Here is a 17,172-nt window from a genome sequence, read left to right on the forward strand (position 1 = left end):
TTTACAAAAGGAAATTCATAACTTATAATTTAGGAACTTTAATAAATGGAAATGTTTACCTTCCAGCTCTGTAATTACACATTTCATATAGAGTTAAACATAAGGCTCCAATTGAAAAGTTTAATAAATATGATGCTGTTATTATTGTTGGCAGAACCAACAGTGTAGAGAAGGAATATCATGTACTGCACAGTCTTTTACAAGATCGAGAGAATAAACGTAACCAACTAGAACTATAGCAAAATATTAAAGTGAATTGTATTAAATTATTACAGTACAATAGTGTCAAGACTGCAACAGAATCAAACACAATCTGGATTTCAGATCACCACAGACTCCAAAAATCATTGTGTTCTGGCAGAATAACAGAGTTTTGTATATTTTGAAAGCGTTAAAGGCCACATAGGAACAAAATTGTGTGCCTTGAAAAGTACTGTTCTGGCTTTGTAACTAACAATAATAGCAAATATTTGAAATTGAAAGCATATTAATTAATTTAACAAGGCAGTAAATTCCAATTCTTCTCATTTTGTTACAGACAACAATGTTATTAAAATATAAAGAGGAAAGAAATGGTTTGATTAACAAGAATGCACAGAGTCTGTAAATAATATTGAATCTCAAAGAATTTATAATAAAGTGCTTAAAATGCTCAGAGGATAAATATATCTGCTTCAATCTACAATAAAAGTAGATCATTGAAATTAATTAAAAATTATTTGAGGCAAATCATGAACATCCAGATTCAGAAGGTAACAATAAATAATTTCCAAATCATCTCAATAAACAATCACTTTCCTTACAAACCAAATCTGTTACAGTTATTACCTGTTGCAGTGCAAGGCTTTATATTATCAGTTTTAAGGAAGTCCAGTATCATGTTTAGTTTCTGGTTGGAATTAACAGAGTTAAGACGTGTTTTTGAGATACTTTACTTTGAAACAGAGTGTTTAAGTGAACAAGAGCATATTATGATTCTGATGATGCGAGGCTACCAAGACCGGGTGAGATCATATGATCAAGTAAGGAATTTATTTAATGACTCTTATCCCAATCAAAAACCTGTATCTAAATCAGGAGTCAAAAAAAAATCCCATGTTTCCAGGAAACAGGCAGCATTAAGGATGGCCCAAAACCTGGACGATCAAAATCGTCTACAAACAAAGCATTATCACTTGGGTTTTACTGTCTTTTATAGAAGATCCTCATGCCTCAACAAGACATGTTTCTGAAATATTAAGTATATGTCAAACATCAGTTTGTAAAGTTTTACATGACAGTGATTATAACCATACAAAATTTGTTTAGTTCATGAGCTGAATGAGGACGATTTTGATTGTCAAGTAGAATTTGATGAAATAACTAGCGGGCCCGGCGCGCTTTGCTGCGCATTTCAATAATTTTTTTGCAAAAGTTGCCCGCGGCTTCGCACGCAATTTCCCGTTGAAAACAGTACACTATATTCACTTATTCTTTTTCTATCACATTCTAAACATTGCTGAGATAATTGATAGTCGTTCCATCGTGAGCCTCTTGGGCGTATTATGAAGGTATGTACCATATTCCTGCCTCTATCTAGCTGTTACCCACGGCTTCGCACGCAAATCTTAAGAACCAAAGTCCTTATATTACTTAGTACATTTTTTTTTTTACTATAATAAATTTTAGATTAAATTAGTTATATCTCCGATGCCACGATTGAGCTTGCTTTGTTGTCTCGATCGAGAGAATATGTACACACACGGAGTTTTGAGAACCATACTTCTGTCAAAAAAAAACAACTAAGGTTGATTTTATAACATTCTTTATATTTGTAGCCAACGTAAGATAGTAATTATGATATCTGCATTGCTCTTCTGATCAAGCATGAGCATGGTTTATATTAAATAAATATTGCAGTTAAAGGTGAATTTTTACGTCAAATTTGAATTGTATTATCTGGATAGTAAAGTCTATGTTTAACAGTGATTGCAGAAACAGTTTAAACAAAATTTGTCGTTTCTCTTAAGCTTACTCTCTATGCTTTAAAACTATAAGTGTAATATATGTTTACAAAACAGCTGATTAAAAATTTGAAAAGACGTTAACATATGTTTGCTGCAATGCATTTCTTATGGGTATTTCTGTAACCAGTGGGGCGGAATCCTGAATCGGGAAAGGGATGGGCATAGCTTATAAACCTTCTCCGTGGAAAAATACATATACGTACAAATTTTCATCATGATCGGTCCAATAGTTCATGATTCCATAAAGGACAAACATACAAACATTCATTTTTATATATATAGATGATGCAGAACATTGGTAATAATACAATTAGATTAAAAACATTGCTTTCTCAGATGAAGCAACTTTCATGTTAAACGGTATCGTTAACAGGCACAATGCTCAATATTGGGCTGATGTTAACCCTCATTGCATGAGAGAACAACATCCCACCACACTTAACAATTAAAGATTTGGCTCGAAATTGTGGGTCCTTTTTATTGATGGAAACCTTAATGCCGAGATGACGCAAAGAAATGTTACAAAATCAGGTTTATTCACCTATACAAGTAGCAACCAACAACTGTAATGAAGTTTGGTTCCAGCAGGATGGAGCAGCACCTCCACACTATGGCCTGCATGTCCGTGAGTATTTAAACAATATTTGAGTATTTAAGCATTGCCACTTGACGTTTTACAGTTTTTTGTAGAAGATATTCATGGCTCAACAAGAAATGTTTTTCAAATATTAGTTATATCCCAAACATCAGTTTGTAAAGTTGTATATGAGAGTGGTTATAAAGCGTACTAAATTTGTTTAGTTTATGAGCTAAGTGAGAACAATTTTGATTTGTTGTGTGATTGAAGAATTTTGTAAAATAATGAAGTGGAACATTGATAATAATACAATGGATGGATTCTGTTCAAACTTCAATGGACAATTGAGAAAAATTAAACTCAGGATACCCCTTTATGAAACAAAAGCGAACCATTTCCCCAAAAAGCATTTTGGGGGCAGTTCAAAATTTTTAAATGTAAAGTAACGGTAGCACTAGTAACTGCAATTACGTTAAGCAATAAAACGGTTAAAACTTACTAACTTGTGTTTTTTTATATCAGATGTTCAACTGCTGTCCCAGGACAGTTTGAGAATGTCCAAGTCTGTTGTAGAAACTTGAAACACCACGCTGTATGGATTCACACAGTATTTTTTATTTAATTTCCGCTACTATTTTGTTCCTAAGGTCATTAATGCACTACAGCTGTTGGTTGCTACTTGGATAGCTGAATAAACCTGATTTTATAACATCTCCTGGTATACCTCGGCATTAAGGTTTTCATTAATAAAAAAGGACCCAACAAACTGATTCCTTACAATATCAAATGAAATGTTTAATTTTTCAGGGTGCTGGGTATGTTGCACTCTCATCCAATGAGGGTTAACATGAACTTAATATTGAGCATTGTGCCTGTTGACATTACCATTTAACATGAAAGTTGCTTCATCTGAGAAAGCAATGTTGTTTAATCTAATTGTGTTATTATCAATGTTTTGCATCATTATTTCACAAAATTCTACTCGACAATCAAAATCGTCCACACTTAGCTCATGAACTAAATGAATTTTGTGTGCCACTGTTATGTAAAACTTTACACACTGGTGTTTGTGACTTACCTTATATTTGAGAAAAATTTCTTGTTGAGGCATGAGTATCTTCTACAACAGACTGTAAAATGTCAAGTGACAATGCTTCGGTTGTAGGCGATTTTAGTCGTCCAGGTTTGGGGCGGTCTTCAACACTGGATGTTTCCTGGAAACATTGGGTTGTTTTTAGATACAGAAACTCCTGATTTAGATATAGGGTTTCAATTGGGATAAATGTCATTAAATAAATTCCTTACTTCATCATAAGATCTCACCCGGTGTCCATAGCCTCACATCATCAGGATCATAATTCTGTTTCATGCTTGTCCTGAGTTTCATTTTTCTATCTTTGTCCATTGAAGGTTGAGCAGTATCCATCCATGCTTTTAACTTAATTAACTTCAATGAGCTGCCATTTTATACTGGGTTGAGATAGAAAGCTCTAGTTTCCATTGTTCTTCTCTTATAAAGACTTTTCAAATGAGATGTCACTTAATGGGTCTTTACATTTAAAAATTTTGAGCTGTCCCTCCCCCAAATTCCATTTAGAAGGAAATGGGCAAAGTTGTAAAAGTGACTAAAAAATTCAGTTCTATTTCTTAGAGAGATGTCTAGAATTCCATCCTTCATCTTTATCCATCAAAAACTCAACAGAGTGTACGGTATCTATACTTTTAAATCACACTGTATTATAATAATATACAAGTACATCTACTGCAGAAATGTATTTCATGCTTTTAGTAAAAACATTAGTTTACTTTATTTATATTTTTATTATCATAGTTTAATGAAAAATAATATTGAAAAAAATTTTAAAAACCTCAAGTAATTTATAATAAATAGATTAGAGTTTGTATAAGGAGTACCTCTCCTGACTAACAATGCATGTAATTATTTTAAAACGTTTAATCCTTTTGTGGTATTGTATGTTAGCAAAGCTTTAATAGTTTTATAATGTTGACTCCTTATTAGGAGTTTTCCAAATACTGTACATGTAACTTTATTCATAACTTTTACTTTTATGAAGCCAGAGAAAGTAAACATTGTACAAATTTAATGTAATATGTGTATATTATTTCCAAAATTATTTTAATTCGTTAAAACTTACACCTTTAGTTTAGTATTAAATTTTAGAGTAGCATTATTTGTTTGAACTTTATAGAATGGATATTTAATGCTTCTAACCACTTTGATAGAAATTTAATAAGAAGCTATAGAATGTAGTAACTTTTATTGCAGCAATTACTTGCACCGTAGTAAAGAGTGTTCATTTGCTGTACTTAAAATTTTGTTAGTAGAAATAAAAATAGGAAGCAATCTATTTAAAAACCTTTTTGTGGTAATAGCTTTGAAAAAGTTTGCTACAGATGATCTAAAGTGAATTAAATCTTGAATCTTTGTTGTAGAATTTTCCAACTCAATGATATAATAGTTTTGTTAGATGAATCTTTTTAACCTAAAGTGTATTATTATAAACACTTATTATACCAGAAGTGTGTAATTTTTCTAACTAGTTGTAGTTTAATCACATAATAGGATATTTTATGAAAAAGGTAGATACAATTGAAAATTATATTAATTACTGTTAAGTTTTAAAACTGTATTATTCAACATGATTCATTTACCAATGTTTTCATTCCAATTAATGTTAACTTTCAAGAAGGGACTTGACCAAATCCATACTTCAATAACACTTATCTCAGATAATGATGGTTGTTTACTAATGGTGAAAGCTGCTCTCTTGGAGGTAGGGATCATTAGTACAGCTGTGTGTCTGCCAGTCACTAGTGTTATGGCTAGTGTTAAAAACTGGATTTTCTCAGTGTTAGAGAAACATAGAGGTTTAGTTGTGTTGTTGTTTTGTTTGCCAGCCAGTTTCTTGTTCGACTTATTATTGAGAATTCACTGCTATATAGTTAGACTATGTGATTGTAGAACTCATCTTGATAAAGTGAAGGAAGTTCAAAGTGCTGTGAGAAGATGGAATGACTTACCATTATCTGAGAGAAAGTTACTGTGTACTGCTAGACCTAACTGGCTCAGCCTGTCTACTACATTTTTCCAAAAAGATCAGTGCCACAAAATAGCTATTCCCCTTTACAACATTTTAAGTTTAGATGAAGCAAATTTGAGTGTAAAAGTCGAACCTCTAGTTAAAGTTGGGGACATAACAAAATATTTATTGCCTAAAGGCTATGCGTTAGCTGTGCATTTGGAGATAGCAGAAGCCACCCTCGGGGGCCTAGCAATGGGGGTCGGGATGACCACCCACTCTCACAAGGTAGGATTGTTTCAAGAGACTATTCTGTCTTTTGACATTGTGTTGTCAGATGGAAGTTTAGTTCATGTTACCAAAGATAATCAATTTTCTGATCTCTTCAAAGCACTCCCTTGGTCACATGGGACATTGGGGTTTGTTGTCGCCTTAGAACTGAAAATTATACCTGCAGAGCCTTTTGTACATATGCACTATATACCAGTGATAGGAAAAAAGCGGTATTGCTCTCTTCTCTATGAACTGTCAGGAGCATCTGATACAAAGAAAAACACTCCAGATTTCTTAGAGGCTACAATTTACAGTAAACATGAAGCGGTGATCCTTGCTGGTTGGTTTTCCGACATTTCTGACAATGTGGAGGTGAATCAAATTAACAGGTGGTACAAACCATGGTTTTATAAACATGTGGAAACCTTCCTCAAAAAGGGGAAAAGTGAAGAACTAATCCCTCTAGAAGATTATCTCCTACGACACAACAGATCTATTTTTTGGGTTTTGGAGTCCATGCTGCCATTTGGAAACCTCACCATTTTTAGATACTTATTTGGCTGGTTACTTCCCCCAAAAATTGCTTTCCTAAAATACACTACAACACCAGGTAAATAACTTTAAAATTGTACAAAGTAAACTACTTTATTACAACTTTAAAAGTGTATAGCCTAGTGTTAAAATATCCAGTGAGCATATGAAGTTTGTACAGCACATTTATTGTTATATAACAAATACAAATTCGAGCACCTGTTGACAATTTTATAGGCGTATAAAGACAACTGAACAAATATAACCAAAGTTCAAAGCTACTTGATTGTAATAGTCCCATGTCGAATACGTTATGGTAATACAGATATTTGGTTGAACTTTGAAGTCAGGGTTTTATCAGTACATTTTATCACTTCAGTGTTACATTACCTTATCTTATTTTACTACCTTATCAGTCTAAATTTATTGTTCCATTCAGAATAATATATGATATGGATATCATTTTTAACACTAATCTTGTTGAATATATTTGAATACTGTACTTTTAACAATGGCAAAAAAATAGTTACAACAATTTATATTTAGTTTTTGTCAGGTTTTGGGAGTCACTTGGTGAAAGATTTGGGTGTTTAAAAATATCTGTTCAAACTTGTGTGCATATAGTATGCTTAAAAGCAAATGGTTAGTTTTTTACTGATATGTAGGAAAACTATTTTATTTTGTATGTATACAAGAGAAATATATGTCCTGAATTTCATATCTGTTTATACTTATGTGCATATAGTATGTGTGAAAGGATCATTAAGACCACGGATTAAGACCAAGTTATTCATGTAAGTGAATTTGTTAAAGTTCGAAATATATATTTTTCTTATTTTGTTGCTTTAATCTTATGTTTTGAAACCATTGCTTAGTTTAAACCGCTTGAAAATCATTGTTCAAAACTTATAAAGAATGTAATTTTATTTTTAAGCTAAAAGTATACAATAAACTTACAGTATTGTATAAAAGTTATAATATAAATCAATTATTATGATGCTTACAAAACTATGGATTGCAATGTTTGTGTGTGTGTGTGTGTGTGTGTGTGTGTGTGTGTGTGTGTGTGTGTGTGTGTGTGTGTGTGTGTGTGTGTGTGTGTGTGTGTGTGTTGTTACATGCAATGGTGGATCTCTCTCTTTCTTGGGGCCATTGGCCTGAAAATATTTATCACCCCTAAAAACTTGTTTTTATGAGCTTTGTGAAAATATTTTTATCAACAGGTGATGCAAATTATAAATTTGTAATTCTTATGTAAAATATTTTTATTTAATTTGAAGCACTTTGGAAAAACATTTGTTTGAATAAAACTATGATAAACTCATTAGTGTGCAGCGTTGTAAACTATATAAGTCACTACACGTTAACTTTGCTTCCTTTCTTTATTGAACATTCCTTAATAACGACAAAGTTTATGTCAGGTGGCATTTCTGCATTCGTATTAAAATTAGCCAAAAGCTTCAATATTCTAGTAATGCGCTCCTTTGGGCATTCTGTCTGAGCCTAGTGAGCCTATAGGTAAATCCACCCCTATTTGTAAGCAGGCCCGTGCTCAGACCGGGTTTTCGGACAATTTTACCGGAGCCTGACGATGGACGAGATAGCCCAATCTAACTGTAACTTACTACTGAATCATTAACATTATCATTGACAAAATAATAAGATGTTGATAATGGATAACGATTGGTGGGTGAAGGTGAAGCTGTGTGATGGAAGTGCGGTGGCGGGACATTTGGTGCGGTGATTGTATGGCCCTGTAATACAACTGTTTGGCAAACAATATTTATTAGTCTATATTAGAATAAATTTAAACTAGCTAGCACATCAATTGTTTAGCTTTATACCTATATCAATTGTTAACCCATAACAGTCTATTGTGTCATATAGACATATTAGTATGTTCAGTCTCATATACACAGATTTTGGTACTCTCTCTTTAAAATCTGTGCTATTAAGGGTTAATTTCTAATTAGTTCAAATTAAAGTAATGTCACAAGGTTATATTGATGTGATTATGTACATTTAAAAGTAAATACATGAAATCGTGGAAAGGGAGATAAAATGAATTGTCTGAAATACTTGTAAATATGCATTGGAATAGCATTGTTCTTCATTTTGACTACCGGATTGGAAGATGATTTCTGCTCTTTCTAATAGTCTGCCATGCTCATATATTTGAATTTCTCTTACCTCTTTCGTCCCAATTAGTTTGCTCAGAGCGTGCGAGTCACAGCCGAAACCGATGACACGTTAACCCTCTAGAATAAGTGATGAAAGAAGCCGTGTCTCTACACTTTCTACTTCGTCCAATCAAGCATCCAGCAAGCGTCCTCTGTATTTCAACTCGGTTTAAACACAGCTGATTTCTATCACACAAGAGAGAGTTATCAATCACCACGTGCACTTCATTTGTATAGGTCATTCGTAAAGGAAAATAGCAAAAATTAAAAAAATCATGTATAGTAGGGAAGTTATAGCATGACCGGTGGGATGCGCGTGAGGAGTGGAGGAGGTGAGCGCGTGGGGGCACAATCTAGAGTAGGGGAGTGAATACGGTGCTACTACCCCTACTGAGAGTTTTCGGCTCCCGGCTCATAGTGGTGGCGGGAGCCGAATATTGTAGTGTTTGCCAACATTTCTAGACCCTTATGTTCTTACCACGGTGGTCTTTTATGATGAGCAATTTAGTATAGGAGACCTTGAGAATATTTGAACATTTCTAGACTCTTTTGTAGTTACGGCGACGGACTTTTATTTTGGGGAATTCAATACAGGAAATATTGGGACCGGATGTACGTGATCTTAACAATGACTATGTTCTGCCGAAATTGTGTTCATAGCTCACCCTTTTTAATGAGTTCGCAGTAGAGATACCTGGTGGTAAGAAAGGGTTCTCATAAATTGGGAAGGGGTAGGAATTTATATTATTCTTGATCTCCAACGACGACAACAGTTTAGAATTGTAATTGTTACGCTTTGTTAGCCATTAAAATTCAATTTATCATATACTAATCGTGTAAGCTTCAGGATTTACGATAGTAAATACAATTATACACTACAAAATTTTCAACTGACATAGCCTAGCTGCTAAATTAAAAATTAATACAAAACTGGTTAAACTAATTTGTCAATATACACAGTAGAATAGGAAAAAACTCGTTTTTATCTACTAACTTGTATCAAGTTAAGTAATGATGTATACTTAAAATAACAATAACGCCAACGATCCACACGCAATAGTTAACATAACAAAACCCCGTTGTCGATGGAAATTATTTATTGTTCTTCGAACTACACCCAAATCAAAATTGTCCAGATCACTTTTAGTATGTTTGCGTTTTCTTACTTTGTTGGGCGTACTAAAAGAATTGCCAATTGGACTTATTTTTTTTCCTCCTTCAAAATTCGTCTCAGCGTACTTTCAGAAATTCCAGTTGCCTCTACGACACGCTGTTGAACTTTCTTCAAATTTATAAGTGTGTTGGTTTCTGCTTCCCGTTTCATAAAATGGTAAACATTTGCAATCACTTCTCTTGCTTGGCCGTGTATAACCTTTCTACCTCCAATTTTACTTTTTACATTACGATCCATCACAAACTCTTTACTTAAAACGTAATGAGCACAACGCAATTAATTCACAAATTGTATTACAACTCGTGAATTGGCACAAGCGAATGTTTTTTTGGGCGGCACGTATAGAAGACTGGTGACCGAAGTTCACAAGGCTAAATACGGCAACAGACTGAGCCGCTCCACCCCCCACCACTTTAGTTCCGTCTTTGCCTACGGCGCATCTCGAAGTCACCGGTCATGCTATAACTTCTCTACTGTAATTAATTGTGTGTGTTCTTATCCGCCCCTGTGCATTAAAGAAGGGACGTAATTGAGATCGTGGTGCTTCTTATTTTGTTTCTGTCACAAATAAGCTCATATCGTTACAAACATACAAAAATTTACTTTATCCTGATCCATTTTTACCTTTGGAACCGAGATGTGGTGACGCAAAACATTTTAAGGCATGTTATGAACATCTACAATAAACTAAACTCATGTTTCATATAGTAATTTCGAAAGTGGTTTTAGTAGACTATTTTATACATAATAATTAAATCATTGTTGGTTAATCATGAAAATACCCAATGTTTATAACCTTGAGTGACTAAGGCTAATTAATTTTGTACCAACACTAAAAATACAAAGCAACATATTGAGGCCAGAGGTGGTACTAAAAAATGTCTACTTTTATCCAGCTTATTCACAATTAATACATTGTATTAGTCTACATAATTATATGTGTGGTACGGTGTCTAATATATCATACATGTTTGTCGGATATGATAAACTTTTTAAAATTATGTTTTTCATTTAATATTCGAAGTAGTCATTTGATCACTTTTACACCAGATAGGTCTGGACGAATTCGTGCTATCCTTTCGATTGTGTCCTTCAACAGTAATAAAATAAATAAGATTAAAAACTATTTCATTCACAAAACAGAGAAAACAGAAATTTAATGATTGAGATTGTCGATAGAGTCACAGAGATTAATTATGATAGAGCTAAATATAATCTAAAGCCTAGATAGCGATACACTAACATGCTTTTGTGCGAGCTGTGGCTACTGCAAGGTTTGTTATTACATCATAACAAATTACTCGCATTGCAACAGAATTCTTAAATAAAATTATTGCCAAGCTTGGTTTGGAACATAAACTGTATTAATTCAAATTTAGGCGGAGATAGTTTTAAATTTGTTTTCATTTGGAGAAAAGTCTTCATGAAGACGCAGATGTAGAAACTGTCAAAAATAGTTGCCGGGCATTACATTTTGCCGGGCCTGCAACATTTTAAATTAAGACCAGGATGTCTTTTGAGATTTTTGAAGCCTGTAGATGTCTTCATCATGATTTCATGAAATGTTCCGTTTAGCTGTTCAATTTAGCTGTCAGAGAGTTTGGTCATCACTTGAGCCTTCAACATGGATTGGCCCACGAAACAGATCGAGGATTTAGCAAATTTAGCAATTGCAACTTTAAATCTCTGTATATATAGTTGCTGACGCTGGTATAACTATTATTTCGGTTTATTAATTCTAATAGAATTATTTATATAAAATAGTTGTCTTTGGTAATTTGAGCCCTTTTTTACTCTATAGTGTTGACCGTGGAGGTCGCATAGAGAAGGTCAGTATAGAGCGGCTGACGATATATTTGTTTTTAAAGACAAATCCATTATCAATTTCATAAAAAACGTTTCTTTTACAATGTTAATTGGCTCTCACCTCCCGGACTAGCATTTTTGACTAACCTAAATGGAAAATGTAATATGTGGCTAGTAAAATCGATTAATAATATAATACACTGAAGGAACAGGAAGGTATTAATTTATTTTGTAATGATGAATTGGATTTAATTAGTATACGTTATAACTTACGACGAATAAGATTATAGTTAGGCTACAATTTTAATATTTACTATTGAGTTTTCAATCAATTTAACAGGAATTTTAATTAAAAGCGTAAGTTCTATATGACAGTAAAGTTAATATAAATATATCAGAAGGATAGTTTATGTTTCAATATAAATTTACAATTTGAATTACTGAACTACGAGAGGCAAGGCATGTTTACAGTATACAGTAGTAGCCTAAACGTAAAGCTGATTAAAGAAAGAGATATATTTAATAATAGTACCCTAACTATAGTTTATCACCTCTAGTAGTAAGTACGACGTGCTCCTGCCGTTGGTTGTCTGTGTCAGGCACTGCACTGACATCTGAAGACGAACAGTAGATGAGCAGAGATCATGCTTGTATTAATTTATTGTCTCTGACGAAAGGCAACAGCCTGCGCACTGATTATCTTTCTTGTTGGGAGCTAATTTCGTAATATCACAATTAATGGTCCCAAAAATCTAGGAAGTTTTGTTATTTTAATTGGTTGGCTGTCAACAACATGTATATGTTTGGTTACAAACAACAGTTTATTATTCAAATAAAAAGTTAGTTTAGCTCGTTACAAATTCAATTTTTGGACTCGTATTTTTTTGCATATCGCCCTCTCCGCTACCTAATCGGTAAATAATTGGCGCCACCTTAAAAATACGAGATGAGTAGTTTAGAGCGAAACGAGAATAAATGTGTCAACCCCTTTTTATGATTGATGCCAGTTAGGCTTTAGAACTGAATAAGTGAACGCAAGAAAACAGAGTAGGCTATAATGAAAATATTAACACAATTAACGTTTTTTTTGTCTAAAAATAATACTAAATGATATCCGATCACCTGAGCTTGTTCTTTTGTGTCTTTTATTTGATCGATTAGGATTATATTTTAACAGAATATACATTCTATTTTACAAAATAAACTTCATACATGTATATTCGTATGTGTATAACGGAAATAGTAGTCGTACAATTTCAGATAGTGGGCACTCCGGTAATAAGTAGGTTAATCATATTCCCGGGTTACAAAAATACTAACTAAAATGTACAAATGGTGTACAAGTGATCTTCATGTTTATTCTAAACTAAATACATTTTTTGCATCTAAGCCACTCTTATAATTTGGATTATGAGTACAATAGATACCGATTTATCCTGTTTAAGTGCTGGTTTTGGAGTTCGTCTTAAGGTATTGGAAATTAAGTGACAGTGAATGAATTCTTTGTTTTCTCTAATACTCTTGTATTTCGTCCCTGAGTTCAAGTGAGGATATTCAGACAAACCTCGCATCGGGTGGAGCAAGGTGCATGAACACAGGGACTGGTTGTCATAGAATGGCGCTTGTGCAATTTAAAGTGGTTACATAATTTATGTTGGCCACATCAAGTGCCATAACTACAGTATGTGACTCAGATTACGGCATTATCCGATGTTGATTGGGTTGTGGAATGGGGGTACTGTAATTACTATTAGGAAGGACGTTGTACGGTCATATTCTTGTATGACAGAATGTAAATGATGTGACAGGCAATGAGTCATAATAAAAATGATAGTTATTGGCTTAAGATTTAAAACGTAAGTCTATTATATATTTCTACTAAACATTAAAATGTCTTCACAGGAATAAGAAAACTGACATTCACAAAGCAAGTTTTCCAAGATATTGTTCTACCATTGGCTACACTAGAACAACAGGTTGACCGGAGTGAGGAGCTCTTCGATCTATATCCTCTGCTAGTGTATCCCTTGTCGCGTGTATGACTGGGGACCTAGGTCTGGTCAAGTTCCTACTCCCTCTCCTGACATGCTGTGTCCTGGAACAAATTATGCAATGTACAATGACCTGGGTAAGGTAAAACAAATACTTTTTGATTGTAATATTAATTTAAGCTGCTATATATTTCTTAACACTTTCCATCGGCGTCTGAGTATAACTCGGACCTCAGATCTCGTTATTCTCTAATACAAACTTTCTAGTTGTGTATGTTGGATGTTTAAGTTCATACGTCTTTTTTTGGGACCTTTAGATCACTTTTAGTAAAGAAATAATACGTATATTTTTCGCTGTACTACATGCGAGTCAGATGCCAGTTTCAGCATCTGATCGTAGTTACCGCAGTAGATCGTAGTTACCGCAGCTGCTCGTAGTTACCGCAGCTGTTCGTAGTTCGTAGTTACCGCAGCTGCTCGTAGTCATCGTAACTGATCTTTATTACAGCAGCTGTTCGTAGTCGCCGCAACTGATCTTAGTTACAGCAGCTATTCGTAACTACCGTAATTATTGGTCTTAGTTAATGTTTTACAAAGTTTGTTCACAAATATGCCGCCAACTACTAAAGCACGGGTTTTATAATATATTGTAAGTGTGAATGGTCAACTTTTTAGAACAAACAGCCAATATAGCAAATTTTGTATTTAAAGCTCTACTAATATTCAAGTTTATTTAATTTTATTATCAAAATATACTTGATATATATGTACAGATTATTTTAAAGCTTATACATCTGCCTATAAATGATACACAGTATGATACAATTTATGTATACTAGCTGCATGACAATGTGTTTTAATATAAAAAAATACCCTGAGACATGTATTAAGAGCCCAAGGTACAAATTATTAAAATACAACAATCCTTAAATGTATTGAAACGGTTTCCAAGAGCAGAGGAAACCCAAAACTTCCTCCAATGATGTCAACTGAAATGTTAGGAGCTTTAGCGTGTATTTCCTCAAATAAAAATACTAGCTCTACTTGATTAACCTTATTGTGGGTTATGAGTACAACGTACTTGAAAGTGTGCTAGGTTGTGTGTTGAATATATTCATTCTCTCAAAATAAATAATACTATATTCTTATTCTGTTTCGTAAGATCCTCTCACAGGCCAGTGGCCCATGGGGATGGACAGAATAAAGGAATCAACCTCTCTGTTTTTTTAAAAAAGGGAAAGGAAATGATCTGCTCAATACATATAAAACATCTAATAACTCTCCATCCAAACTATCTATATATATATATATATATATATATATATATATATATATATATACTATATATATATATATATAAAATGAAGATTAAATTAGTGTCAATTATATAAAATCATTAAAGGATAAATTTAAACTTGATATGGTGTGCTATGGTTTATCTAAATTTTAATGCTGTGCAAGAAAATTTCTTTAATAGAATGTGAGGCAGTGAGATGTTCTTCTAATAAAAAGTGTAATTTCTTTGAGACAGTTACAAGCTTCCATGATTGAATAACAATCTAATTGAGAAGGGCATATTGCATTAGTTGAACAGTTCTAATCCAATAAATGATAAAATTAATAATAAATTTATAAATATGTTTTTTAAAGCATTCTTCAAAGTACAAATCTGATAGGAAATAAATAAGATAAACGTCACCAGACTCCTACTATTTTAGACAAGATATACAGGGCAATAAAATTTGTTTGTTTAAATCAGAAATAAGTTTGAAATAATGAGTACAAAAACAGGGTAGCCCATTGGTAAAATATCGCCAAACTTTTTGAGACAAACAAGCATAACTCAATATGTCTTTCCATCACAAGGCAGAGAACAGTACTGGAGAGGTATCTTAAAATACACCTTTATGTTATGACAAAGGAAACAATAGTGTAGATTTCAAGATACAATAGCCACTTATATTCTTTTCTCACATTTTCAGTAGGTTCCTGATTTTCAGATTCTTAGTCTATTTAAAATCAAATATAAGCAATTGTAATATTTATCTTTTTGAGTACTGGTGGCATTGATGAATGTTGTCATCAAACTGATGTGTGAGACATAGTAGAGTGACAATTTATTGCCACATCTTATTTTTATCTCTTTTGTTTTTGTATATGTTTGTTGAGTTTTGACTTATAAATATATATCCTTAATATTCTTCCTTTAATGTCCTGTGGTGTTGGTAAGAATTCTAATTTCGGGAGAAATTATAAAAAAAGGACCAATATATTGTAGCTGTAGAGCAAACAGCAGTCTACCATTGTGCAGTAAAGTTCTGCGATGCACCAACAATGATTTGGTAAGGTTCAATAAAAAGTAGTGTACTTGGTTGGGGCAATTTTTTTTGCCATCAGCTTTGGTATAATAAAACTAGAAAAAACTTATAGTAATTGTGATTTGAATTACACTTTTAGTTTTGTTTAAGAAATTACATCTGCATGTTATGGCAATTAATATTAACACAAGTAGAGGAACACTATCACCTGAAGACCAGTAGGAGAGTGAACAGGAATTTTTTATTATTGTCTTCAAAGAAAATGCAGAAAACGTTTTCAATTAACTTGCATCTACTTTAGATTTAAGTCTGAACAATCAGCAAAGCATTTTGGATCGAATTGTAATCAATATTTTGGTAGCATATTCTGTTTTCTACTTTCTGGACTTGGCGGTTTAAAGATTTAAAATACAAAAAAATAAAAAAACGCTACATAATTTAGTGACAAAGTAGTAGAAAAAATAGTATTTGTTATATACTGTTGTAGTATTATAGCTTACTGTTAAACCATGTTTTAATAGTTTTATTCTGCACTTTAATAGTATTTGAAGTAAGATATGAAGTTGAACTGTGGATATGAAAATTACTATTATGCACAATAAAAAATGTTTTAATGTTTTAGGTATATATGGCGTTCCTGGACATGTGAAGAGAAAATCTAAATACAACCCTACTGAAGCTATGAGGAAAATGGAGTCATTTACCCGGAGTGTTGGTGGATTTTCCTTTCTCTATGCAGATATTTTCATGACGAAGGAAGAGTTTGAACAGATGTTTGACTTACAACTATATGAACAAATGAGGAAAAAATACTCAGCTGACCATGCATTCCCACACTTGTATGACAAAATTAAACCAGAAATAGATGTACTTTCTATTGGTACTGTAATCGACTAGAATTTGAGTAAATAAAGAATTGGTAAAACTGTCATCGCTTTAAATTTAATTTTCTAAATTCAATAAAGGATGATGGCAAGATAAGTGATAACCAATTTTGGAATACCATTGCTGACGCTAGTTAGCTACTTTTCTCTGTTATTGGTGGATTGGATTTCACCTTTGGAATATGCCCTCAAGGAGTAAAAAGAAATTCTTTAATGACAGATTTTGTTGAGTTGTGCCTCATTGTAATTATAATATATATTTTTTAGTAGCTATCAAATGTGTTTCATTGATAAAACATTCAATACGATATAGGAAATTAAAAAAGAAGTTTTTATAATAGGGTTAAAATCCATGAAAAAAAATTAGTTTTTAAGGTTACTAAGGTCTGGA

At 32.9% G+C, this 17,172-nt stretch overlaps 2 protein-coding genes across 2 annotated transcripts in view; one reads left to right on the top strand and one right to left on the bottom strand.

Annotated features, from left to right (window-relative positions):
• Window positions 1–8,790, bottom strand: part of LOC124357324 — a 30,573-nt gene extending 21,783 nt beyond the window's left edge. Inside the window, exon 1 of the mRNA XM_046809011.1 lies at window positions 8,619–8,790. The gene's annotated coding sequence lies outside the window, so the exon portion shown is untranslated. The remainder of the gene's footprint in view (window positions 1–8,618) is intronic.
• LOC124357322 (delta(24)-sterol reductase-like) lies at window positions 5,340–17,054 on the top strand. The gene is given in 4 exon segments (XM_046809007.1): window positions 5,340–6,507; window positions 13,491–13,612; window positions 13,614–13,716; window positions 16,520–17,054. Coding segments are annotated over 4 exon segments (1,653 nt in total). The 5' UTR covers window positions 5,340–5,354; the 3' UTR covers window positions 16,795–17,054.
• The last annotated feature ends 118 nt before the right edge of the window (window positions 17,055–17,172 follow it).

The sequence above is a fragment of the Homalodisca vitripennis genome, chromosome 3, assembly GCF_021130785.1.
Source record: "Homalodisca vitripennis isolate AUS2020 chromosome 3, UT_GWSS_2.1, whole genome shotgun sequence".
NCBI lineage: Eukaryota > Metazoa > Arthropoda > Insecta > Hemiptera > Cicadellidae > Homalodisca > Homalodisca vitripennis.